At 44.5% G+C, this 25031-nt stretch overlaps 2 protein-coding genes across 5 annotated transcripts in view; both read left to right on the top strand.

The window, feature by feature from the left end:
• COPA (coatomer protein complex, subunit alpha) overlaps positions 1-10320 on the top strand; it is a 53865-nt gene extending 43545 nt beyond the window's left edge. For both annotated transcript variants that reach the window (XM_011970376.1, XM_011970377.1), the window contains exons 19-33: positions 28-174; positions 1265-1454; positions 1576-1671; positions 2849-2937; positions 3139-3262; positions 4139-4228; positions 4403-4512; positions 5486-5563; positions 5682-5750; positions 6290-6426; positions 6712-6898; positions 6981-7091; positions 7435-7596; positions 8253-8447; positions 8718-10320. In XM_011970376.1, coding sequence (XP_011825766.1) covers positions 28-174; positions 1265-1454; positions 1576-1671; positions 2849-2937; positions 3139-3262; positions 4139-4228; positions 4403-4512; positions 5486-5563; positions 5682-5750; positions 6290-6426; positions 6712-6898; positions 6981-7091; positions 7435-7596; positions 8253-8447; positions 8718-8777 — 1845 coding nt within the window. In that variant the 3' untranslated portion in view covers positions 8778-10320. The remainder of the gene's footprint in view (positions 1-27; positions 175-1264; positions 1455-1575; positions 1672-2848; positions 2938-3138; positions 3263-4138; positions 4229-4402; positions 4513-5485; positions 5564-5681; positions 5751-6289; positions 6427-6711; positions 6899-6980; positions 7092-7434; positions 7597-8252; positions 8448-8717) is intronic.
• A 4285-nt stretch (positions 10321-14605) lies between these two features.
• PEX19 (peroxisomal biogenesis factor 19) lies at positions 14606-23193 on the top strand. 3 transcript variants are annotated; one of them, XM_011970382.1, is made up of 8 exons: positions 14608-14698; positions 16110-16219; positions 16640-16805; positions 17247-17332; positions 17544-17705; positions 19795-19971; positions 20197-20241; positions 20411-23193. In XM_011970382.1, exons 1-8 carry the CDS (start codon positions 14629-14631, stop codon positions 20492-20494), a joined length of 900 nt encoding a protein of 299 aa, XP_011825772.1. In that variant the 5' UTR covers positions 14608-14628; the 3' UTR covers positions 20495-23193. The 3 variants fall into 3 exon arrangements, with proteins under 3 accessions (XP_011825774.1, XP_011825772.1, XP_011825773.1); XM_011970383.1 differs by having other exon boundaries at positions 20463-23193; XM_011970384.1 differs by lacking the exon at positions 16110-16219 and having other exon boundaries at positions 14606-14698.
• Positions 23194-25031: the final 1838 nt, after the last annotated feature.

Consider the following 25031-nt stretch of genomic DNA (forward strand, 5'->3'; position numbering starts at 1 on the left):
TTGCCCAACCCTACCCCAAATGTCTAGGTACTGCACATGGTGAGGAATGCCAAACTAGTAGGCCAGTCTATTATTGCTTATCTCCAGAAGAAGGGCTATCCTGAAGTGGCACTGCATTTTGTCAAGGATGAGAAAACTCGCTTTAGTCTGGCACTGGAGTGTGGAAACATTGAGGTGAGAGGAATATGATCATCAGCCCCATATTATCTTAGAGGTGGGAGGGTTAGAGTGGCATTGGGAGGGCATTATTCTGGGCTTGCTTCTTTAGCCAGAATAATGAAATTTGGGATTTTTTTAGTTGTTACATTGAGCCATCTTCCTGTTGCTCTTTGCTCACCTCTACTTTTACCTGCCTCTGCTTCTCCCACAGCATTTCTATTTTTGTCAACCTCAATTAGTGTGAATTTAGTAACTTCTAGGATAAACGCAAGATGGTATGGAATTTGAAAATCTTATTATTTGCTTGACACTTAATCTTGCTGACTGGCTACTTAGATGAAAGAGTACCTATTAAGCACTGAGGCCTAGAATGTATAGGCATTGCTTTCTAAGGTGAAAAGGGCTTAGGAAAACGTTTTCCAGTTCTGAACTTCTTCCTAGTATTATTTCTTCTGTCTTCGCTAAAGCCCCTGTGGATCTTCATACCTGGCAGTTAGGAAGTAAGGTAGCTAAGCAAGAACTGGCTCTGTGGAATCAGCAACTGCTGGGTGGTTTTGTTGTAGAAGTAAATTTCTGAGGAGGAGGATAAATGTGATGTGATTATTTCTATCCCTGTATCTAAAGGGGTTCTGTGTGTTCACTGGATTTTTTTTTCTTTTGTTTTTTTTTGAAACAGGAGTCTCGCTCTTATTGCCCAGGCTGGAGTGCAATGGCGCGATCTTGGCTCACTGCAACCTCCGCCTCCTGGGTCCAAGCGATTCTCCTGCCTCAGCCTCCCGAGTAGCTGGGACTACAGGCGCGCACCATGATGCCCAGCCAAATTTTTTGTATTTTTAGTAGAGACAGGGTTTCACCACGTTGGCCAGGATAGTCTTGAGCTCTTGACCTCATGATCCGCCTGCCTTGGCCTCCCAAAGTGCTGGGATTACAGACACGAGCCACTGTGCCTGGCCAATTTTCAATGGAATTAGACTAAAAGCTAGGAGTAATTGAAAGTATAAGAAATTCTTTGGGAAATTTATATAGAGTCAGATGCTTTGCAGAGTCCCTGGTTTTGAGTCACATTGTCCTTCAACCTGTTAACACAACCCTGGGGATTCTTTAGATTGCTCTGGAAGCAGCCAAAGCACTGGATGACAAGAACTGCTGGGAAAAGCTGGGAGAAGTGGCCCTGCTACAGGGAAACCACCAGATTGTGGAAATGTGCTATCAGCGTACCAAAAACTTTGACAAACTTTCCTTCCTGTATCTTATCACTGGCAATTTAGAAAAACTTCGCAAGATGATGAAGATTGGTGAGGCCCTCAAACTAAGGATGGGAAGAGGGGTTCTTGGGGGAAGGAGGAAGGTGAATAAAGGAGAAAGGGAACTTAAAAGAAAAGACCTAACTTGGTGTCTCTTACTTACTTGGTGCAGCTGAGATCAGAAAGGACATGAGTGGCCACTATCAGAATGCCCTATACCTGGGTGATGTGTCAGAGCGTGTGCGGATCCTAAAGAACTGTGGGCAGAGTAAGTATCTGGGACTTGCCAGCTTTTTCAGGGTCTGAGGAAGTATTTTTCTGTTCTTGTTGAGTTAATTTGTGTACAGTGGTGAGGGATTTCTCTTTATTGTGCATTTTTTTAGGAGAGACAACATGCTTCTCCTGTGCTTAGAAGATTTTCTTCAAAGCCAAAGCAAGGTGCAGCCAGAATATTCAGTCCAGCCAAACACCCTTAGGAAAATAGTTATTCATGAGGAAGATAGGAGATTTTAAAAGGCCTAGAGCAGACAGCCTAGTAAATGCACATGGTTGGATGCCATTAGAATTTTATTCTTTATTTTCAGTTTGGAGGTTTCACTCATTCATTCATGTATATAGTCAAGGGATATTTTTGAGAACCCACTATATACCAAGCATTGTATTAGCATTTGAGATATATTAGGGAACAAACAAGGTGAAAGATGAGGTTTGGACCAAGGTGCTCTTAGTGGAGGGGTGAGCACTGGTCAGATTCAGGATATATTTTGAAGGTAAAAACAACATGATTTGTTGCAGTAACTAGATTTGAGATGTAACAGAGACGAGTCAGGGATATCCAAGGTTCTCAGCACTGATGGATAGGTCTCAAAGATAAGCGGCTAGTTAGTTCTCTGTTGCTGTGTAACAAATTACCCCCCAATTTAGTAGTTTAAAACAACAAACATTTATTATTTCACAATTTGTGGCATGGCTTAGCAGGGTCTCTCGTGAGGCTACAATCAAAGTGTTGGCCAGGACTGCAGATATCTGAAGACTCACCAGGGAGAGAATCTACTTCTGCACTCACTTAATGGCTGTTGACAGCCCCCATGTCCTTGCTCCCTGTTGTCTAAGAAACGTCAGTTTCTTTTCGTGTTGCCCTCTCCAAAGAAGTTTGTAACGTGGTAGCTAGTTTCCCTTACAGCAAGTGAGCAAAAGAGGGCACCCCAAGATAGATGCCACAATCTTTGTAACCAGATCTAGGAAGTAACATCCCATCACATCTGCCATGTTCTATCCATTAGAAGCTAGTTAATAAATCCAGCCCACACTTAAGAGGTGGGTATTATGCAACAACTTGAATACCAGGAGTCAGTGATCACTGTGGGGACCATCTCAGAGGCTGCTTACCCCAGCAACATGCATTTGGAAATGTACCTATACCACAAAGTCTGTTTTCTCTACAGAGTCCCTGGCCTATCTCACAGCTGCTACCCATGGCTTAGATGAAGAAGCTGAGAGCCTAAAGGAGACATTTGACCCAGAGAAGGAGACAGTGAGTCTTTATTTACATGATTGTCTCTTATTACAGGAATAACTCTAAGATCTTAGAACAGTTTAAAATTATGAATATCACTCTCCCACCTGGTTATCAGGAGAGGCAGAGAAACAAATGACATCAAAGGAGGCTCCATAACTTTCCTTACGTGACTTCCAAGTGCTGTTTGTTTTTAGCCTCTTTTCTTCTACTATTCAGATCCCAGACATTGACCCTAATGCCAAGCTGCTTCAGCCACCTGCACCTATCATGCCATTGGATACCAATTGGCCTTTATTGACCGTATCCAAAGGATTTTTTGAAGGCACCATTGCCAGCAAAGGTAAGTACCTACTTCTCCCATACCACTTTTGTTGTTTGTTTTGTGAAGAACTGTCCTAGAGAATACCATTAGCATTTAGTTTAATCTGTCCTTTTTTTCTGCATGAAGCCTAATGGAGTATTGAAATGCCAGTCATTTATGGTGCGGTCATAAAAACTTAAAATAGCATTTTCAGGTCATTAAAGAAAATTTGGAAAATAGGGAGAAAAACAAGGGATCCCTCTACTACCATCAATAACTTCAGTTAATATTTTGGTATATTTTCTTAAGTTTTACTATATATGTAGTCATGTTCTTTGTTCAGTATTTTATCATTCATGACACAATCTTAAAGGTACTAATTCAACTACCTGTAATTCCGGTATGTGGGTATAGGCAGATGTATGCTACCACCCTCCACCACTTCCACCCTTAACTTCCTCCTGTTTTCTTGGTCTCCTAGTTTATTTCACATGAGTAAGAGCCTAAACAGACTCTTAAGCATTTTGTGCTGAACCCCGGTCTTTCCTCCACCTCCTCTATCTACCCTATGCCTGACGCCTTGTACATATTGTAGTGGTGGTACCTTAGCAAAGCTCTCAGGAAGAAATTCAAGAGTGGTAGCCAAAGGCTGGTAAGTACAAATTATTTAAGAGCCAGTTTTTGGTAGCAGGAAGGCCAGTTCCTTCCATCTGTCTTCTATTCCCTCCCTCTGTGAAACCTACTGCAAGTTAGCATAACGTATATACCACAAAAATAAATAATACACAAAAATAAGTAATAAGTAGGCAGAAGCTTGGCACCTGTTTTTGAAAGGATTTAACCTGCCTGCAGAAAAGGCCATATCTCAGACTTGCTGGACTATAACCAGTTCCGTTCTATTCCTTCCCTCTGTAGGGAAGGGAGGAGCACTGGCTGCTGACATTGACATTGACACTGTTGGTACAGAGGGCTGGGGAGAGGATGCAGAGCTACAATTGGATGAAGGTAAAAGTGCTGTTTTAAGACTGTTCTGGGGCGATGGACACCTTGGATTGGGACTGGGTTGTGGGTAGATCTGCAGACCTCCAGGCCATGAAACCAACTAGGATTGATTTTACTTTCTTTGGCTAAGATTATGCCACTGCCCAAATCTGTTTTGAGCTTGAATTTTCCTTACAGATGGGTTTGTGGAGGCTACAGAAGGTTTGGGGGATGATGCTCTTGGCAAGGGACAGGAAGAAGGAGGTGGCTGGGATGTAGAAGAAGATCTGGAGCTCCCTCCTGAGCTGGTATGTGGAATTTGTACCCTTAGAAGGTTCTCTCCATATCTCCCTGTGGAAGCTAGAGGCCTTATTGTCCCCCACCACTATCCTAAGGTCTCCAGAAGGGAAGGGGACTAGACCCTCCTTCTAATCTGATGCTTATCTCCCATTTGAAAGAAGGAAGATGGCTGGGCACGGTGGCTCACGCCTGTAATCCCAGCACTTTGGGAGGCTAAGGCAGGACAATTGCTTGAGCCCAGGAGTTCAAGACCAGCCAGCCTGGGCAACATATCAAGACCCTGTCTCTATTTTTAAAAGTAAAAGAAGCAGGAAGCATGAGAGAGTCAAAGTTAGTGGCCTTGTCACTTCCATCTGTCCTGATATGCTCAAAGAGGAGAGGATGTAGGACTTATCTCTAATCTGATGCTTAACTCCCATTGAAAGAAAGAAGAATGAGGTAATCAGCGTTCTTCCAGCAGCAGCTTATGAGAAGGCAGCACCTGGAGTTTTTGATAAGTCATTTTGTCACTGGTGAGGTGGCTCCTCTTTTGGCAGTCTTCTCCCACAACTATCACCCCTCTTCCTCAGTGGAGGCAGGGAACAATGTAAATGGTTGTGTTCTAGATTCAACAGAACAAAGTGCTTGAATGGCCTAAAAAATTACTCAGTTTGGCTGGGCACGGTGGCTCATGCCTGTAATCCTAGCACTTTGAGAGGCTGAGCCAGGCAGATCCCTTGAACTCAGGAGTTGGAGAACAGCCTGGGCAACATGGCAATACCCCATCTCTACAAAAAAAATACAAAAATTAGCCAGGTGTGGTGACTTGTGCCTGTGGTTCCAGCTACTCGGGAGGCTGAAGTTGGAGGATTGCTTGAGCATGGGAGGCAGAGGTTGCAGTATGCCGAGATCATGCCTCTGTACTCCAGTCTAGGTGACAGAGTGTGACCCTGTCTCAAAAAAAAAAAATTACTCAATACTCAATTTTTGGTTTTCCCCTAGGATATATCCCCTGGGGCAGCTGGTGGGGCTGAAGATGGTTTCTTTGTGCCCCCAACCAAGGGAACAAGTCCAACTCAGGTAAGCAGGAAGAAACCAGCAGGGATGAGTGGCTAATACTCGATTAGTGTATAACAGGTGTTGGAGAATAGAGAAGAACAAAGTTTCACTTGGCTTGGGTTTTCTTATTTCTTGTTAGATCTGGTGTAATAACTCTCAGCTTCCAGTTGATCACATCCTGGCAGGCTCTTTCGAAACAGCCATGCGGGTAAGTAACCTTGGCTTTTCCTCTTGAGTGTGCCTAGCCCAGGGTCCCAGGGAGATGGTTGACTCATTTTAATCAAGTGAAATTATCCTACCCGCAAGGGCAAAGGTGTATATTTTTCATGAAAACTCTTTGTTAAGTACACTTGACTTTCTGTTATCTGCCTTCCACTTGGCCTAGTAATCTTTTAGGGCAGATCCTTCAGTCATCTTCCACCCATTTATAGCTTGCTTTCTGGCTCACATCAGTGAGATAAGTACCCCTTCCCAAGCAGGGGTCTGTTTTGAACACTAAGCCAGTATTGTTATAATAACAACAATAATGATAACATTGCGATAACCGCTAACGTTTATTTAATGTTCACTATGTGCCAGGCACTATCCTAAACAGTTTAATAAGTATTATTAAATGAGGTAGGTCTTACAATTAAATGTATTTTACTGATGAGGAAACGTGAACAGAGAAGTTAATTACCTTGCCCAAGGAAAAGTAGCTTTTTATGCAGCAGGGCCAAAATCCTTGTTTCTTTCCTTCTGTTCCAGCTCCTTCATGACCAAGTAGGGGTAATCCAGTTTGGCCCCTACAAGCAACTGTTCCTACAGACATATGCCCGAGGCCGCACAACCTATCAGGCTCTGCCCTGCCTACCCTCCATGTATGGATATCCTAATCGCAACTGGTAAGGCTCTTCGCTCTTTGCTTTCATCTGTTCCAAGTTATGGTCGATATTTCAGATGGTAGCCTCAGTGACATAGTCAGAATTCTTTCAGAGCTAGGGTTTTCCAGTAGAAAAAAAGATCTTTGGCTTGTTACTCTATGGGGTTTGGTTTACATCTGCTGTCTTTGACAGCAGCTACTTTGACAGGAGACAGGAGGGTAGCTATGAGGATGTTTGCCAGAAAAGGAAATTGGATCCTAGTTGGCTACTGACTATCCTGTCTTCTTCCTACTTTTCCCTTTCCAGGAAGGATGCAGGGCTGAAGAATGGTGTACCAGCTGTGGGCCTGAAGCTTAATGACCTCATCCAACGGTTGCAGCTGTGCTACCAGCTCACCACAGTTGGCAAATTTGAGGAGGCTGTGGAAAAATTCCGTTCCATCCTTCTCAGTGTGCCACTTCTTGTTGTGGACAACAAACAAGAGATTGCAGAAGTAAGAGGGTCTAGCCACTGTCCCAGTTCTGGGCACTCCCACATTCTTGTTTCTGTATCCTGACCTTCTGCCCCCTCTACAGGCCCAGCAGCTCATCACCATTTGCCGTGAGTACATTGTGGGTTTGTCCATGGAGATAGAAAGGAAGAAGCTGCCCAAAGAGACTCTAGAACAGCAGAAGCGCATATGTGAGGTAAGATCTATAGGACCCTGAGTACAACAGAGACGTCCTTCCCTTCACCCTTCACTAGGTTTGAATTCTTTTAATTTCAAACCCAGATCTGAGTGGGGACGAAGAGAAATTTAGGCCCTTCATTTCTATGAGGGGAGGGTACATTTCTTCATCCTACTTCCTCATCTCACCAGTCCTCCATACCTAGGAGGCAGAAGACCTCTCTGCTTTATAACCCATCCTGTTGTGTTGTGTTGTGTTGTGTTGTGTTGTGTTGTGTTTTCTATGCATGTGTAGCAGCTTAGAAATGACCTCTACCAGGTGTAGCATCAACCTGGCATGTGTTTCTCTTTGTGTCCACCAGATGGCAGCCTATTTCACCCACTCAAACCTGCAGCCTGTGCACATGATCCTGGTGCTGCGTACAGCCCTCAATCTCTTCTTCAAGCTCAAGAACTTCAAGACAGCTGCCACCTTTGCTCGGCGCCTACTAGAACTCGGGCCCAAGCCTGAGGTGGCGCAACAGGTAGATGGAGCTCCTTCAGTGACCATAGGGAAGCCAGATCAACTCTTACATGGAGGGAACAGACCAAGGTCCTTGCCTCTGAAACAAAGCAGTAAATAACAACATTCAACAAAAAGAGCCAACAGAATGCTACCTTCTGTTTACTTCCTGACTTGGTGCTTCCTTTTTTCCTGGAAAATTAATAGTTTATTGAGACATGACAATTGTCTAAGAGTGCTGTGCAACCTAGAATAGCTCCATTGCACCTGAAAGTAACCCCAGTCCTGTCCTTAAGCTCCAGATATCCCATCACAACCACCACAAAGCTTCACATACACATCTCATTACTTGTGTCCTCCAAATGCATTCTTTTTGGGTGATGGAAGTCTGTTTTAACCCTTTCTAGGACCTGATCCTGATAATCTCCAGAGCTGGTGGAGGACTGTGGGTCTAGATTATGGAGCCACTTTTGTATTGAGAAGGGGAAAGTTTGATACAATAGGAATGGTGATTGTTAACCTTTCACATACATCCATTACAGAGGTTGGGACCTCCTTTCACCTAGTACAGTTGTATCTCACATCAACGGAACTACCAAACCATGGTGATGGGATCCTTTTGAGGTGTTGTCTGCAGCTTTCCATCCTCCTAAATAAGATACTCCTTCCTTTTCCTAGACCCGAAAAATCTTGTCTGCCTGTGAGAAGAATCCCGCAGATGCCTATCAGCTCAATTATGACATGCACAACCCCTTTGACATCTGTGCTGCATCATATCGGCCCATCTACCGTGGAAAGCCAGTGGAAAAGTGTCCACTCAGTGGGGCCTGCTATTCCCCTGAGTTCAAAGGTCAAATCTGTAGGGTCACCACAGTAAGTACTGTCCGCAATAAATGTATCTAGGATATTGAGAGAAGGGGAAAAAGAAACATGGTGGTTGTTTTTTTCTTCTTGTGCTTGTCCCCTGCTCCCTGAGGCAGTGACACTGGAGAAAGCTAGAGCATCTCCCCACTGCTGTTTGCCAGTCAGTGACGAACACCCAAATACCTGTCTACTACGCCCATTGAGGGTATAGGGAATAAGTTTTCTAGAGTTCTCAACCTTACAAATCTCTAACTTATTCCTCTGTTTGCTCTTCCACAGGTGACAGAGATTGGCAAAGATGTGATTGGTTTAAGGATCAGTCCTCTGCAGTTTCGCTAAGGCCCCCTTTGTGTGCATGGGTCAGTCACCATATGTTCCCCCCAGAGAATGTCTCTATATCCTCCTTCTAACAGCACCTTCCTCCTGCAACTACTCTTTGGATTTGGCTTTCTCTACCCTAAAACCTAGTATCTTTTCCTCTTCTATGCAAAAATCTGAAGTCTAAACTTGACTTTTTTGAGGTCTTCTCAACTTGACTATAGTTGTTCTAATAATTGGCCCTGCCTTTCCAGCTTAATTCTAAGGAACAAGTAAAACTCTGGGCTGGGTGGTGTGGCTCATGCCTGTAATCCCAGCACTTTGGGAGGCTGAGGTGGGCAGATCATCTGAGGCCAGGAGTTTGAGACCTGCCTGACCAACAGGGTCAAACCCTGTCTCTAATAAAAATACAAAAATTAGCCTGGCATGGTAGCATGCGCCTATAGTCCCAGCTACTTGGGAGGCTGAGGCATGAGAATCACTTGAACCTAGGAGGTGGAGGTTGCAGTCAGCTGAGAACATACTACTTCACTCCAGCCTGGGTGACAGAGGAAGACTGTCTCAAAAAAAAAAAAAAAAAAGGAAAACTCTGTGATGGACATTTATTGAGTAAATCCCTTCAGTATTTATCCCTTCTCTTCCCACAGCAACTTTCTTTCCTGTCAACTAGAAAGGAGCAGGATGTAATAAATACATGTTGGTGTGACTAGGCCACACCAACTCTTAATCATCTCCCATTTTCCTTAGACATTTAAATTCCCAGGCAGGTACCCTCTGTGTACTCACAAATTTGAAGAAGTTATTTGGTTTCCCAAAATGCACACTGCTGGTTATTGATTTGTTCTTTACAACTATTGTTCTCATATTTCTCACACTAAATAAATCTCTACGAGAGCTTCTTGACTTGGTCATTTATTTCTTGGACACTCTCATGTTCTTGTTCACCCATGCAGGTACCCCACCAAAGCACATGTCTTCCTTCCAGTAATAATTTTTAATTACAAAATAAACATCCACTATTGGGGGGAAAAAAAAAGGCTAGCCGAGCATGGCAGCGGTTGCCTGTAATCCCAGCCACTCCGGAGGCTGAGGCAGAGGATTGCTTGAACCCAGGAGGCAGAGCTTGCAGTGAGCGGAGATCACGCCACCGCACTCCAGCCTGGGCGACAGAGTGAGAGTCTGTCTCAAAAAAACAGAAAGAAAAAAAGAAGCACATATTTTTCATGGGATATATATGAGGACCTAAACTGCTGTGAAAATGACAGAAAGCAAGTAGCTCCCCTATTCTGTTTTTGATTGCAGCCTTTTATCTCTTGCTGATTATAGCAATATTTATTGAGCAACTGCCATGTGCCTGTCACTGTTCTAGATATTTTACATGTAATATACAGATATAAGAATAGTACATTATATATATTACAATGATAAAATTTTTACATTGACAATACAATATTTTGCTTGTCATATGCTAAGAATAATTGGGTAGACGTTACTGTGCCTTTGATTAAAATATGTACTTTTTTGCATTTTAAATTCATGTTTTCAATAAAAAATGCATATAGTTAAAAAATCAGTAAATATAAAAAGCTATTCTGTGACAAATCTTTCCATCCTTTCATCAGGCACCCAGTACCTATCACCTTCCCCAAAGCAGGTAACCACTGTTACCAGCTTGCTTACATCCTTCCAGAAATTTTTTATATATATACTAGCAGATATGACTATGCCATTCTCTATCCCCCTTTATACACAAATGAAACCATATTATTTAACAATTTTGTACCTTTGTTTTTTCATTTAACATTTTTGGTATTTTCTCATATCAATATATTAGGGAGCTTCACTTTGTTTTTTACTTCTCTTCATACTATATACGTTGTATTTTTCTTTTTTTGGAGACGGAGTCTCGCTTTGTTGGCGCCCAGGCTGGAGTGCAGTGGCGCGATCTCGGCTCACTGCAAGTTCCGCCTCGCGGGTTCACACCATTCTCCTACCTCAGCCTCCCGAGTAGCTGGGACTCCAGGCACCCGCCACCACGCCCAGCTAATTTTCTGTATTTTTAGTAGAGACGGGGTTTCACCGTGTTAGCCAGGATGGTCTCGATCTCCTGACCTCGTGATCCGCCCGCCTCGGCCTCCCAAAGTGCTGGGATTACAGGCGTGAGCCACTGCGCCCGGCACATTGTATTTTTTTACCTTTATCTTAAGAGTTGCTTTTTTAAACAGCATTCCTAAACTAAGGCTGCCTTCTCAAAAATGTACATACTACTAATGAGATTGCGTCATTGCACTCCAGCCTGGGGGACAAGAATGAGACTTCGTCTCAAAAAAAAAAAAATGTACATATTGGCCGAGCACAGTGGCTCACACCTGTAATCCCAGCACTTTGGGAGGCCAAACAGGCAGATCACCTGAGGTCAGGAGTTTGAGACCAGCCTAGTCAACATGGTGAAACCCTGTCTCTACTAAAAATACAAAAATTAGCCGGGCATGGCGGCGCAAGCCTGTAGACCCAGCTACTCAGGTCTGAGGTTGGAAGATCTCCTGACCCTGGGAGGCGGTGGTTGCAGTGAGCCGAGATCGTGCCACTGCACTCCAGCCTGGGTGACAGAGCGAGACTCTGTCTCAAAAAAAAAAAAAAAAAAAAAAGTAAATTCTACTTTGATGACACTTTCCCAAGTTACAAACATTATCCCTATAAACATAGGCAAGTTGGTGATAAATTTTGGCAAATTTTTTTATTTATAATTTGTCTACTCCAGCCTGGGGTACAAGAGCAAGACTTCATCTCAAAAAAAAAAAAAAAAAAAAAGGCTAGGCACAGTGGCTTACGCCTGTAATCCCAGCACTTTGGGAGGCCGAGGCAGCTGGATCATGAGGTCAGGAGATCACGACCATTCTGGCTAACAAGGTGAAATCCCGTTTCTACTAAAAATACAAAAAATTAGCCAGGCGTGGTATCAGCCCCTGTAGTCCCAGCTACTCAGGAGGTTGAGGCAGGAGAATGGCGTGACCCTGGGAGGCGGTGGTTGCAGTGAGCCGAGATCGTGCCACTGCACTCCAGCCTGGGTGACAGAGCGAGACTCTGTCTCAAAAAAAAAAAAAAAAAAAAGTACATTCTACTTTGATGACACTTTCCCAAGTTACAAACATTATCCCTATAAACATAGGCAAGTTGGTGATAAATTTTGGCAAATTTTTTTATTTATAATTTGCAAATTAAATTACAAAATTAATTTTGCACACAAAAACATTACTAACTGAGGGATATGGAAAAAGTTTACAATTCCTGCCTCTTGAATCTTACATAATTGGGGAAACAAGATTGATGTATATGAAATAATTGTGAATCCCAGGCAAGAATTAGAATTTGATAAACTGGAGAGCCATTAAATCCTTAAGGACAGAGTGATATGAAAGTACTATAAAATACTGTTATTCAACAGTATTCGCTATACACTAGAAAGGCAGAAGGAGCAGTCAGTAGTAGGTCAGTAAATACTGAGATGAGATGTTAGGAGTATTAGTAGTAAAAATAGAAAAGCAGAAACAAGTTTAAGAAATAATGCAAAGAAAGAGTCATGCTTGTTTTTTACTCCATTTTAATTATCATCTATTATCTTTTAATTAACATGCTTATATTACATTAGTTTAAAGCCAATTGACCAGGTGTAGTGGCTCACATCTGTAATTCCAGTACTTTGGGAGGCCAAGGTGGACATATCACTTGAGGTCAGGAGTTAAAGACCAGCCTGGCCAACATGGTGAAACCCTGTCTCTACTAAAAATACAAAAATTAGCCGGGCATGGCGGCGCAAGCCTGTAGACCCAGCTACTCAGGTGGCTAAGACAGGAGAATCACTTGAACCCTGGAGATGGAGGCTGTAGTGAGCCAAAATTAAACCACTGCACTCCAGCCTGGGTGACAGTGAAACTCGTCTCAAAAAATAAAATAAAGCCAATAGAGATGCCTGTTGATAGACAAATTTTCTTTTTTTTAACGTGCTTGTTATACCTATAGCCATATTGGAGATCCACATGTAAGCAATTTGAATGAGAAACCCTGGAATAAATTATGTTGCAGGTATTGGGTAAACAAGTTTATCAGGAAAGGATTTGATTACAGAAGTTTAGAATTGTAAAGGACTTAGAAAGTGATTTAGTGGCAGAATTAGGGCTGGAATTTAGGCTTTATAACTTACAGTTCATAATATTTTTATCCCAAAACACACTACTTGTGGTCAGAAGGAAACAGGTTTTGCACAGATACGATTTTACAAGTCTGTGCCCTGTCTGTGAAAGACATAGTAAGTGCTTGATCTGGTGCTTGATGCAGTACTCAAATGTGTGTTTGGGAAGCTAAGCATGAAAGTGATGAGGTGACTTAACACAGGAATTTTTTTCATTTAAAATTCTTACCTTGTGTCATACTTACTGTGTGTATATCTCATCATACCTGCGGCTCACCTCCACTTAGCTACCTTACAGCAGGGGGTGGTCCTGATTTATCTCTTTGTCCTTGCTGTGCCCAGAACAAGACCTTAATAATAGGTGCTCTCCAAGTGCTAAAACAGATCTGTATGTGAAACAGTTGCTACATTCTTACAGATCTGAATAGAACAATTCCAAAGGAGGAAAGGGACGTCTAGAGTTACCTCTATCTGAGCATCCCCCGTGTTCACTCAGTTGGAGGTTGGGTTCTGTGTGGAGAAAAGGAGATTGGTCAGGGAAAGCAAGTCTATTACTAACTACTACATTCTAATTGCCCTGCTCAGTCCAAGGTCCCAGATGCTCTCTTTCTAACATTGAGTTCTAAGTTCCTGGCCCTGTGTCCTTTAATCAAACAGTTCTAACAGAGAATAGGAAATGAGAGATGCCACTAGATTGGGCAGGCAGATGTGCCTGATTAGGGACTGCGAGAGCAAAGAGTGGCCAATGAGTGCCTACTAAGTTTTAAACCCTAGCCTAAGAGTTGGGCTTTACAGCAGCGAAGACAACAGACGAAAATCTTCACCTTCATAGTGTTTAAATTCTGCACGGTGGGGAGCGGAGAACAAACAAGCACGGTAGATAGTATGTCAGATAGTGTTCAGTGTTAAGAAGAAAAGGAATGGCCAAGGAAAGTGTTCCAGAAAAGATAACATTTGAATGAAATAATGAAGTGAAGCCGGGCGCAATGGCTCACGCCTGTAATCCCAGCACTTTGGGAGGCTGAGGTGGGTGGATCACCTGAGGTCAGTAGTTCGAGACCAGCCTGGCTACCCAGACTGGCCAACAAGGTAAAACCCCGTCTCTACTAAAAATACAAAAATTAGCCGGATGTGGTGGTGCATGCCTGTAATCCCAGCTACACGGGAGGCTGAGGCAGGAGAATCGCTTGAACCCAGGAGGCCAAGGCTGCAGTGAGCCAAGATAGCGCCACTGCATTCCAGCCTAGGCGACAGAGCGAGACTCCGTCTCAACAAAAGAAGTGAGAGAAAGTAGTATGCTATGTACCATAATTGTCATATCAATCATATATGTATAGATTCTGGTTATTTGTAGGCAGTTTGTCTCAATCTAGCCTACTCATAGCTCAGGAAGAAATAATGAAAGAGCTTCGCCAGGTAATTTGGGAAGTTGAAAGGAGTCCGGGCCTCTAAAACCAGGCAGAAAATAACACTATCTTATCCTTAATTCTGTGTTTCACAGGCGAAAGGGGAAAAATACCCAAAACAGCAACTCAAAGCTTCCTGGCCCTTTAAAAATGGCGGTTCCGCACTGGCCAACAATACCATTGGTTGCCCGAGGCAGAAGGGGGCAGGAACGAAGGGGTGGAGGGCGTGGCGGCGCCGAGGGGGTCCCGCCTCCTACGGCAAGTCGGAGGTAGCAAGATGGCGGCCGCTGAGGAAGACTGTGGTGTCGGGGCAGAAGCAGACAGGGAATTGGAGGAGCTTCTGGAAAGTAAGAGCCCATAGTGGGAAAGGCCTGAAGAGGGCAGTTGTGAGGACCCATTCCGGGCGTTAAGTGAACCTGAGATATTAGGGACAGGGCGGGAGAGGATCTCCAAAGGTTAAATGGGGGCGGAGAGTCTGACCGCGAGCCCCCCAAAAATCTCTGGGTCATCCTGCCTCACCTCCGCGACTGGAGCTGGGGAACTCACCTGGGGTCCCCCAGTGGTCCAGATTGTGGATGTTTCCGCAGGACGGCGTTTCATGATACCTCTCCAAACTCCTCTTTCTTTAGGTTACTAAGTTCTTAAAGTCCGACTTCGGCAGCAGCAGCAGCATTTGGTTCTTGTTGGGTAGCGAACCACGCACTCACTGATTGCTTACATTAACTCCTAGCAAGCTCCTGGCCCATGCTGCTGCGCCTCGTCCTGCCTTCCTTGACATGAAAGACACTTTTCTCCTCGTAGTCCTTTTCTCTTTCTCTCGTTAGGCCCCTTAACAGTTCTTTCATCTTGTTAGTAGCTCAAGCGGACTCCCTTCCCTTATTTTGAGAAACTGAGGATATGGCGATTTCAGGGGAAAGCAGTTCACCCTCCTGAAAGACGGTGGATGTTTTCTTAGCATTACTGTCCACTCCCCTGTTGGCTTCCTGCCCGGAGTGGGGCCAGTGCTGTCTCCCTGGGCCTGGCAAGCAGAATGGTGGTGAGGACACAGGCTTTTCAGGGCAGAGGTGAATTTGTAATCTCTTGCTCAATCACAGAGATGTGGGCAGGCAGAAGAATGAACAGAAACGCTGAGGAGTGCCAAGTGACTGTAAATTAGCCTACGGTTATCTGCAAAGATCAGACCAAAAGGAGCTCTAGGAGGTTGTGGGAGAGCACTAAACTGGAGAATAAGAGAAGATAGTTTAATGCCTTACCATGGAATGTAGTATGTGGTCCCTCAGTCTGTGCTGGTACCAGTACCAACAGGAAGCTGGGTGGGATGTCATGTGCCTTCTCACCAAGTTATTCCTTTTAGAGCTCCAGAGTGAGTTCAGAGGGATGAGGACATCTGTGTTCTCTACTCCTGTTGGGTATTTATTTGTATGGGATTTCTAGGGAATCATTAGGGTGTGGCAAGGGAGACACTATAGATGGAGATGTCTCTGCAGAAATTTTTAATCCTCTCCTCCCAGCTCTGAGATGGATACTTGTTCCACCGTAAGGGATTTCTTGCCTTTGCTCACAATAAATTAGGTAATCTGGAAGGAAGTAGGAGGCTCATTGAGGGTGGTCTGGGGAGGTGGGGGCCTCAAGGCGGAAAATTGAGGAAAGTTGGCAATTTGAAAAATCATATTCCTAATGCTTTGCCCAGAAACCACCCAGCCTTGCTTGCATCCTCATCTGTCGCCAACACACACACCATGTCTCTTGTCTCTGAAGGTGCTCTTGATGATTTCGATAAAGCCAAACCCTCCCCAGCACCCCCTTCTACCACCACGGCCCCTGATGCTTCGGGGCCCCAGAAGAGATCGCCAGGAGACACTGCCAAAGTATAAATTCCACCCCCTTAAGGGATGGGGAGGGGATGGGCATGCAGCTCTGAGCAGAGGTTGGGCAGGCCCCTATGGGCCAGAGGGGAATGGGGGAGGGTACCTTGGCCTCACATTGGTGAGTGCTCTTGCCAGCCTCAGTCCTTGTGAAATAAGGACTTGAGGTTGAGTGGAGGAATCTCAGAGTTCCTTGAAAAAATAGTAGGTTTAAATGGTTGGATTGGTATGCCATCCCATACCCTCTTTCAAAGACTAGATACCTTTTTTGCTATTCTCATTAGGAGCAGTAGTTAGAGTGTCCAGTGGAAGTGGGTAGGAGGGAAGTGCATTTCCCATAGCTACTGCCTGTGGCTTCTATCAGAGGCCAGGTGCAGTGTAGTTCTAAGTAAGAGATGCATTTCAGCCACCCTTCCCCTGCAGGATGCCCTCTTCGCTTCCCAAGAGAAGTTTTTCCAGGAACTATTCGACAGTGAACTGGCTTCTCAAGCCACTGCAGAGTTCGAGAAGGCAATGAAGGAGTTGGCTGAGGAAGAGCCCCACCTGGTGGAGCAGTTCCAAAAGCTCTCGGAGGCTGCGGGGAGAGTGGGTGAGGAGACCCTAGATACATGGAAATATCTGAACAGATTCTTAAGTCTTTGTTGCCTGAAAACACCAGAATTCTTACTGAAGTTGATAGCAATCATGATGTCACAGCCATGGAATGGGTAAAGGCAATGAGAGAAGGGGTGGAAATCCCTCTTAAGGAAAAGGGGTGAGATAGGTTAGAAAGTAATAGAAAAGATTATTCAAAACTGACCATTTGAAAGGTCACAGTGTTATTGTGGGTATCATCATGGAGAATAAACTGACACAGAGTCCGTGTATTAAATAGATGTATGAAAAGACTATCAAGGTAACCGCAGAGTTTTCCAAGATGGGGAGTGATAATGATTCACTAGTAAATGCTTCATATCCAAGCTGGTAACCAGTTCAGTCTAGGCAAGGAAACAAATTCCTAAATGACGCTGGCTTTTTAAATCTCTCCTAGGCAGTGATATGACCTCCCAACAAGAATTCACTTCTTGCCTAAAGGAGACACTAAGTGGATTAGCCAAAAATGCCACTGACCTTCAGGTGAGGAGAAAGTAGTAGGGTCCCACAAGGGGTCCACTCTCAGACACTTCTCCAGCCGAGTCTCAAAAGACAGATGCTTTGAGTATCATCCCAAGTCTGTTCCTGTCTTGTTTTGTTACAGGCAAGTTTAGGTAGTTTATCTTTCCCACCTGACAGTGTGAGCATCCCAAGAAGGTGGTATACCTGCTCACCTCTTCCTTGTCCTATCTAGAACTCTGGCATGTCGGATGAAGAGCTGACCAAGGCCATGGAGGGGCTAGGCATGGACGAAGGGGATGGGGAAGGGAACATCCTCCCCATCATGCAGAGTATTATGCAGAACCTACTCTCCAAGGATGTGCTGTACCCATCACTGAAGGAGATCACAGAAAAGGTTTGTGAACTTCCATTTCTGCTTTTTCTCTTCATTTTCCATCACATCCACTCATGTGGGCTATTTTGTCTACTCAGAGCCTGCAGAAAGAGTAACTTGAGTCTGCTTTTTTTCCTTTATTTATTTGAGGCGGGGAGAGTTGGGGGGTGGGGAGAGTTGTGTCTCTGAGAGAATAAAGCTGTCACACTGTATGTTGGGGTATAAGGGGTATAACTTTTGGGGTATAAGAGGAAATCCTTCAGTTCTAGTTTTCTATAAACTGGTTCAAGACTCTGGGGTTGTTGTCTAATCAGTCTTGCATTTCTGACTTCATTTCTCCAGCAAGAATTTGGCTGGGCGTGGTGGCTGATGCCTGTAATCCCAGCACGTTGGGAGGCCGAGGCGGGTGGATCACCTGAGGTCAGGAGTTCGACACAAGCCTGGTCAACATGGTGAAACCCCGTCGCTAGTAAAAATACAAAAATTAGCCGGGCGTAGTGGCTCACACCTGTAATTGCAACTACTCAGGAGGCGGCAGGAGAATCACTTGAACCTGGGAGGCAGAGGTTGCAGTGAGCTGAGGTTGCACCACTGTACTCCGGCCTGGACTATAGAGCAAGACTCCATCTCAAAAAGAAAAAGAATTAACTGAGGATTTACTTACTGGCTTTGTGATGTGAACAGTGTAAGAGTAGTTTAAATGATGGTCCCTGCCATAAAAGAGCTTATATGTGTGGTTGTATCGTTTTGTTTTGAGACAGGGTCTCACTCCAGCTGGAGCACAGTGGCACGATCTTGGCTCACCACAGCCTCCCCATCCTAGGCTCAAGTGATTCTCCCATCTCAGCCTCCTGAGTGGCTGGGTCTACAGGTGTGCGCCACCATGCTTGGCCAATGTTTTAAGTATTTTTTGTAGAAATGAGCTCTCACTATATTGCTCAGGCTGGTCTCAAACTCCTGAGCTCAAGTGATCTTCCCACCTCAGCCTCCCACAGTGCTGGGATTACAAGTGTGAGCCACCATACCTGGCTAAAGAGTGTATAGTAGTTTTTCTGGAGAGATAAAATATGGGAATAGAAGCTTTTCAGTGATACAGGGAAACGTGGGTAAGTGTGTAATGAATAATACAGACCACGAGTCAGCAGGCCAAGACCTGAGTGGGCCAAATCCAACTCTCAAGCAAATAATGGTTTTTACATTTTTAAGGTCATTTGAAAAAAACTACAAAAAAAATAGGCAACGGTCGAGGATAGTGGCTCACTCCTATAATCCCAGCACTTTGGGAGGCCAAGGTGGACAGATTGTTTGAGCCCAAGAGTTTAAGACCAGCTTAAGCAACATGATGAAACCCTGTGTCTACAAAATACAAAAAAATTAACCAGTCACAGTGGTGCACACTTGTAGCTACCTGGGGTGGCTGAGGTGGGAGGATTGCTTGAGCCTGGGGAGATCGGGGCTGCAGTGGGTGGTGATCACACCATCACACTCCAGCCTGGGTGACAGAGTAAAACTCTGTCTCAAAAAAAAAAAAAAGAAAAAAGGGGTGCGGTGGCTCACGCCTGTAATCCCAGCACTTTGGGGGGCCAAGGCGGGCAGATCACGAGGTCAGGAGATCGCGACCATCCTGACTAACACGGTGAAACCCCGTCTCTACTAAAAAAATGCAAAAACAGTAGCCGGGCGTGGTGGTGGGTGCCTGTAGTCCCAGCTACTGGGGAGGCTGAGGCAGGAGAATGGCGTGAACCCAGGAGGCAGAGCTTGCAGTGAGCAGAGATCGAGCCACGGCACTCCAGCCTGGGCGACTGAGCGAGACTCTGTCTCAAAAGAAAAAAGAAAAAAAAAAAAACACAACAGAGACCATATGTGGCCCTCGAAGCCTAAAATATTCACTGGCTCTTTACAGAAGCTTACCAATTTCTAGTGACCATAAATGCTAACATGGCCAGGTGATCTGGTTGGAGTCAGTGCCACTTTTCATGATGAACTTACTTATTTAGCTTTTCGTTTTTCTGCGTCCCCTTCCCTTTCACATTTTAATCACATTGTTCTGATTACCCATCCATATCCTTTGTTCACTTAATTTTTTTCCACCCATTCTCTCTTTTCCTAGTATCCAGAATGGTTGCAGAGTCATCGGGAATCTCTACCTCCAGAGCAGTTTGAAAAATATCAGGAGCAGCACAGCGTCATGTGCAAAATATGTGAGCAGTTCGAGGCAGAGACGCCCACAGACAGTGAGACCACTCAAAAGGCTCGTTTTGAGATGGTGCTAGATCTTATGCAGCAGGTAAGGCCTCTTGCCCTCTGCCCACTGGTGCTGTCCACTTAGGTGTTCAGTGGAGGAGGTATCTGGGAAGGATGCAGTACTGCTAGACCTAGGTGAAGGAGGGATCCTCTCTTGTGCTCTCTCTCAGAAGAAATGGAGAGATGATTTGTTAGATTCCTTTTCTGGATCCTCTGTTGTTTTCTGGGTTTTTCTCTTATTTCTTGTTCCATTTTCCTTATTTTCTAGCTACAGGATTTGGGCCATCCTCCAAAAGAGCTGGCTGGAGAGATGGTGAGTATGTCTTCTTTTTCCAGATTTTAATCTGAGCCCCCAATTTCCAGAATTCTTTAACCTCTCATGATTCCACCTAAGGTGATAACTGTGGCTACTGGGGATGGATCTTCAGAAGGTCTGTCCTAAAAAATGAGCAATTATCTGAGTCCCTTCATCTCTTCCCCAGCCTCCTGGCCTCAACTTTGACCTGGATGCCCTCAATCTTTCGGGCCCACCAGGTGCCAGTGGCGAACAGTGTCTGATCATGTGAAACACAACACGTTTTCCTCTCTCAGTCCCAGCCATGGGGAACATCTGGAGTCAGCAGAACCATTGGGACCTGAGGCAGGAGTGTCATCTGCGGGAGAAGTCTACCCGCTGCCCTCTGTCATCCCATTCAAGATTGTGCCATACCAGCTGAGGTTTTTCCTCTGTCTAGGAATAGGGTCTGTTTCAGAGACCATTTCTGTGACCCCTACTCCATTGTGGTTTCTGCCACTATCAAAGTTCCAGCTACCTGCCAGGTGAAGGAAGGCATCCTTTCTGGGGCATGCACTTTCTTTCCTTTCTCAAAATAATTTTATATGTGGCCACACTGATGTTCATCTTTATGCCCAGGGTCTTTGTGCCTTGTCTCTACTCCCTCTCTTGGATCTGGGGAGGAGGGACAGACTCCTGGGACTCTGTATTTCTATAGTTCTCCTGGCAGAGCCTTTGGGAATGGGGAGAAACAGCCTGGGCTGGGGCAACAGGTCTGTCACTATGCTCTCTTGCCTTCAGACAGACCATTCTGAATTCTCTAAAGGGAAAGGGCTTTTGCATCTAATCACAATAGAGTTGAAAGAGAGGCCTTAGGATTCTCCTCTCTCTAGGTGCTGAGCCCTCACCTCCCTGTTCCAGCCTGAGAACTCAAATTGTTACCCTGCTTCTTCCTACAATGCTGTGTGATATGGGTGGACCCAGCCCCTGACCTTCCTCTATCCCCTGCCCGTCCTGCCTCTTACCTCCTCTCTTTTAAACACCTGTTTATCCCAACCTTTTTGAGCTCAAGCTGTGATAAAGAAGGGCCCATCCTATTTCCCCTCATCTAGTCCATCTACCATTCTCACTGACTCCCCCTCTTCCTGGCAGACACAAATAAACCCAGTGTCAGGTCTGGGAAATTAATGGCTATTCTTTCCCGGATACATTCTGGCTTATTGAGATACATGATTCTCTTAGAATCCTGTCCCTTGGTTCAGGAAAGTAGCTTGGGAAAGGAGTAGGGGTATAGCTTGGGTCCCTTTTCCTGCAAGGCCCCATGGGGCAGAATATAATAAATATTCTGAGTAAGGAGTGTGGCCTATTTTTCATTCAGGTCTTTTTCTGATCTTCCTCAGCTTCTGTAAGTTGCAGAGTGAGGTATATTAGGAGACTAGTTCTACACAATATTGTAATGCTGGGTTCCATCGCCACCCGCCTTCTACAACTTAGTCTGCACCTCAGTTGGCAAAGGAGACTGGGTGGCCATCTTTCCTCATGTTCCCTTGAGTATTTCAATGTAGAAAGCCCTTCAAGTGGTACTATAATTTAACATTTTACATTATTGTTACTAATGTTAGTAATATATTGTTATGTTTTCTAAATTATTTTTCTTTGAGCTGACCTGGCTTTTTTTTCTGTGGCTCCCAGTGGGTCTATGGACCTTGGCTGACATATATTGGTAGATACTCTGGTCAGCCCAGCTGGCTGTCCTGGTTCACTCAGAAGATAAGTCTCTCCAGAGCAAATTCGCGTTCATTATTGTCACTTTGAGCTTCTGACATGTCACTTGCCCCTAGGTTAAAACTTTTCACCCCTTGAAGACCATACATGTTTTATGGTATTAACTAGGAAGGAAATGTTCTTAAGGCCTCAGGCTATTTGGGAAATTCCAACTCTTATACCTTACCAGAGCATGGAAGAGCCAGGATCTGAATGTGAAACTTCTCTGTTCTGCAAGAGATGGAGAAAGTACAGGTAGACTTGTGATACAGTCATGTGGCCTGAGTGTCACTATTTTCTCCTTAAAGCTCCAGCCAAAAACTGGACAAGGATAGAGAGGAGGAGGGAAGAACAAAAGAGCCCTTCTCTATGAACCTTGTGCCTCCTGTCCTACCGGTTTTCTTTTACAGATTCTCACTTCTGCTAGCCTAGCCAGGGATTACTCCAGGAATCTAAATAGATGCCCTAGTCCACTTTAGCTTTATTCCCAAGGTACTCATTTTTATTTTGATTTGATAGAATGTGAGCAAGTTGACCTCAGGTCACACTTTGTTCCAAAAACTTTTGGAATTATTCCAGGACTTGTGGTGGAAGTATGGTACTCTAGGGCAGTCTTTCTCAAACTATATATGGTAAAGGACCAGGTTTTTTGTTTTCCAGTCCTTCATTTATCAATATGCATTCCTATTGCCTATGACAAGTATGGAGTTCACACTGTGTGCTGTCCACCAGGCAAGTTTGACAGCACCCAAACTGGCCAGACTGTTCTGTAGGTTAAGTCCATTGATCACGTACTTGGATATCACAGCAACATTAAAACGCTAAAAAGTTTTTAAACACTTTCAATTTCTAATTCACCATGTCACAGACTGGTAAAAAAAATACACACACACACACACAGACACGTACACAGACCAGCACAAGTCTGCAAATCACCTTTGAGTGGCACTGTTCTGGGGCCTTCCGTCTCTCTGAAGATCCTAGCAGAGCTGATACCTATCTGTACCTCTTGTTCTCTCCTATTTGAGTTTCACTTCCAGAGAACTTGTTATTCAGCAAGAATGTGTCACTAGTAAGGACATCTCTAGCATTTCTCTAGCCTTCCTTTTCTGCTGCTCAAAAATAATCATTACAAAGCATAGGTTTAAGCTGTATATGAAATATTTATGCGACTCCCAAACTTTAAAGGAGTTGCTCCTTTGTTCCAAAATTAAATGTGTTAGATAACAAATTTATGATTGTATGGGTGGCTTCATGAATTAAGAATTGAATTGATACAGACTTTGTGATAATTGGGACATCTTCTGTGACTCTGGAAGGTCTTGTCAAAGCCCCATGAGGCAGTTATGATATGATGTTAAGATGGCTTTGGGGAGCTAGGAGAAAACATTGGCCCATATTGAATAAAGTGGAGATGGCAGACCATACAAAAAAGGACCAAAAGACTTAGAGGAAGTGGATATGCAAGAGTGAATGTTACATAAACACTGGTAAACCCACGAACTGACTATATACCCCGGAAAGACCTGGGAATTATTTTTTAATAAAGGCAATAGGAAAGGCACTGATGAAGGGTTACCAACATCTTTGAGAAATTTAGAAGTGGCTGTCTCTGTAGATTGAAGCTGATAGAAGATGTAAAAGAAATTGGTTTGTTAGTAGCAGTGGGGAAATGATAGGATCCTGACATAGCAGAGGCCAGATGGCAACACTTAACTCTCAGAAGCAAGGTGAGTAAATTTCCCTAAGGGTAGCAAGGTCAAAGTGGAGATGGCTAACGGAATGTGGGTGGTCCTAGGAGCAGGACAGATGGGCAACCAAGAAGAGTATTGCCTTCTTATGTATAAGGGAGATCAAGAATGGTTGAACAGAAGGCTGAAATCAGAAACTTCAAAGAAAAGTCCCAATTTCTTGTCCAGTTTTTAAGCCTGAGATAGTTCTTAGACTCATAAACTCTTAGACTCATAAACTACAAATGGAAAGAGCCATTTATCAGTTAATCATTGAGTGGAAAAGCACTGTTCATCCTCTGTTCTCACACCACAACGAGCAACACAGAAGTCTTCTGTAATCACGTGTGGACTTCCCTCCCCTCAACAAGCAAGCAGTTCTGCAGTGGATAACAGCTGGATATCCTCTTAATTTCCTTTAATTCTGACACTGTCTACCTGGAGACAGTGTCAGATCCCGCAGGTTGATCAATCAATCACCAAGACTGTCTCCCCAGCTTCTGATGTCAATTGCAATTCCTGGGTTATTTTGCCTGTGCTATAAGTCAGGGTGTCTACAGCCCCCTCCTTGGGTTTGATTAATTTGTTAGGGTGGCCCACAAAACTTGGGGAAACACATATTTCAGTTTATTTAAAGGATATTACAATGAATATAGATGAAAACATGGCTGGAGCCAGTGGCTCACGCTTGTAATCCCAACACTTTGGGAGGCCAAGGCGGGTGGATCACCTGAGGTCAGGAGTTCGAGACCAGCCTGGCCAACATATAGTGAAACTCTGTTTCTACTAAAAAAATTACAAAAATTAGCTGGGTGTGGTGGTGCATGCCTATAGTCCCAGCTACGTGGGAAGCTGAGGAAGGAGAATTGCTTGAACCAGGGAGGCAGAGGTTACAGTGAGCCAAGATTGCACCACTGCACTCCAGCCTGGGCAACAGACAGAGGAAGACTCCATCTCTCAAAAAAAAAAAAGATGAAAAGATGTATAAGGCAAGATTGCAGAGCTTCCATTCCTTCTCTGGGCAGGCCACCATCTAGGACAGTGGTCCCCAACATTCTTGGCACCAGGGACCAGTTTCAGAAGACAAGTTTTCCACAGACTGGGGTCAGGAGATGGTTTCGGGATGAAACCATTCCACCTCAGATCATCAGGCATTAGCTAGATTCTCATAAGGGGCACACAACCTAGATCCCTCGCATGTGCAGTTCACAATAGGGTTTGCACTCCTCTGAGAATCTAATGCCGCTGCTGATCTGACAGGAGGTGGAGCTTAGGCGATATTGCTGGCCCACCTGCCACTCACCTCCTGCTGTGAGGCCCAGTTCCTAACAAGCC

Source organism: Mandrillus leucophaeus, unplaced genomic scaffold, assembly GCF_000951045.1.
Source record: "Mandrillus leucophaeus isolate KB7577 unplaced genomic scaffold, Mleu.le_1.0 Scaffold947, whole genome shotgun sequence".
Lineage (NCBI taxonomy): Eukaryota > Metazoa > Chordata > Mammalia > Primates > Cercopithecidae > Mandrillus > Mandrillus leucophaeus.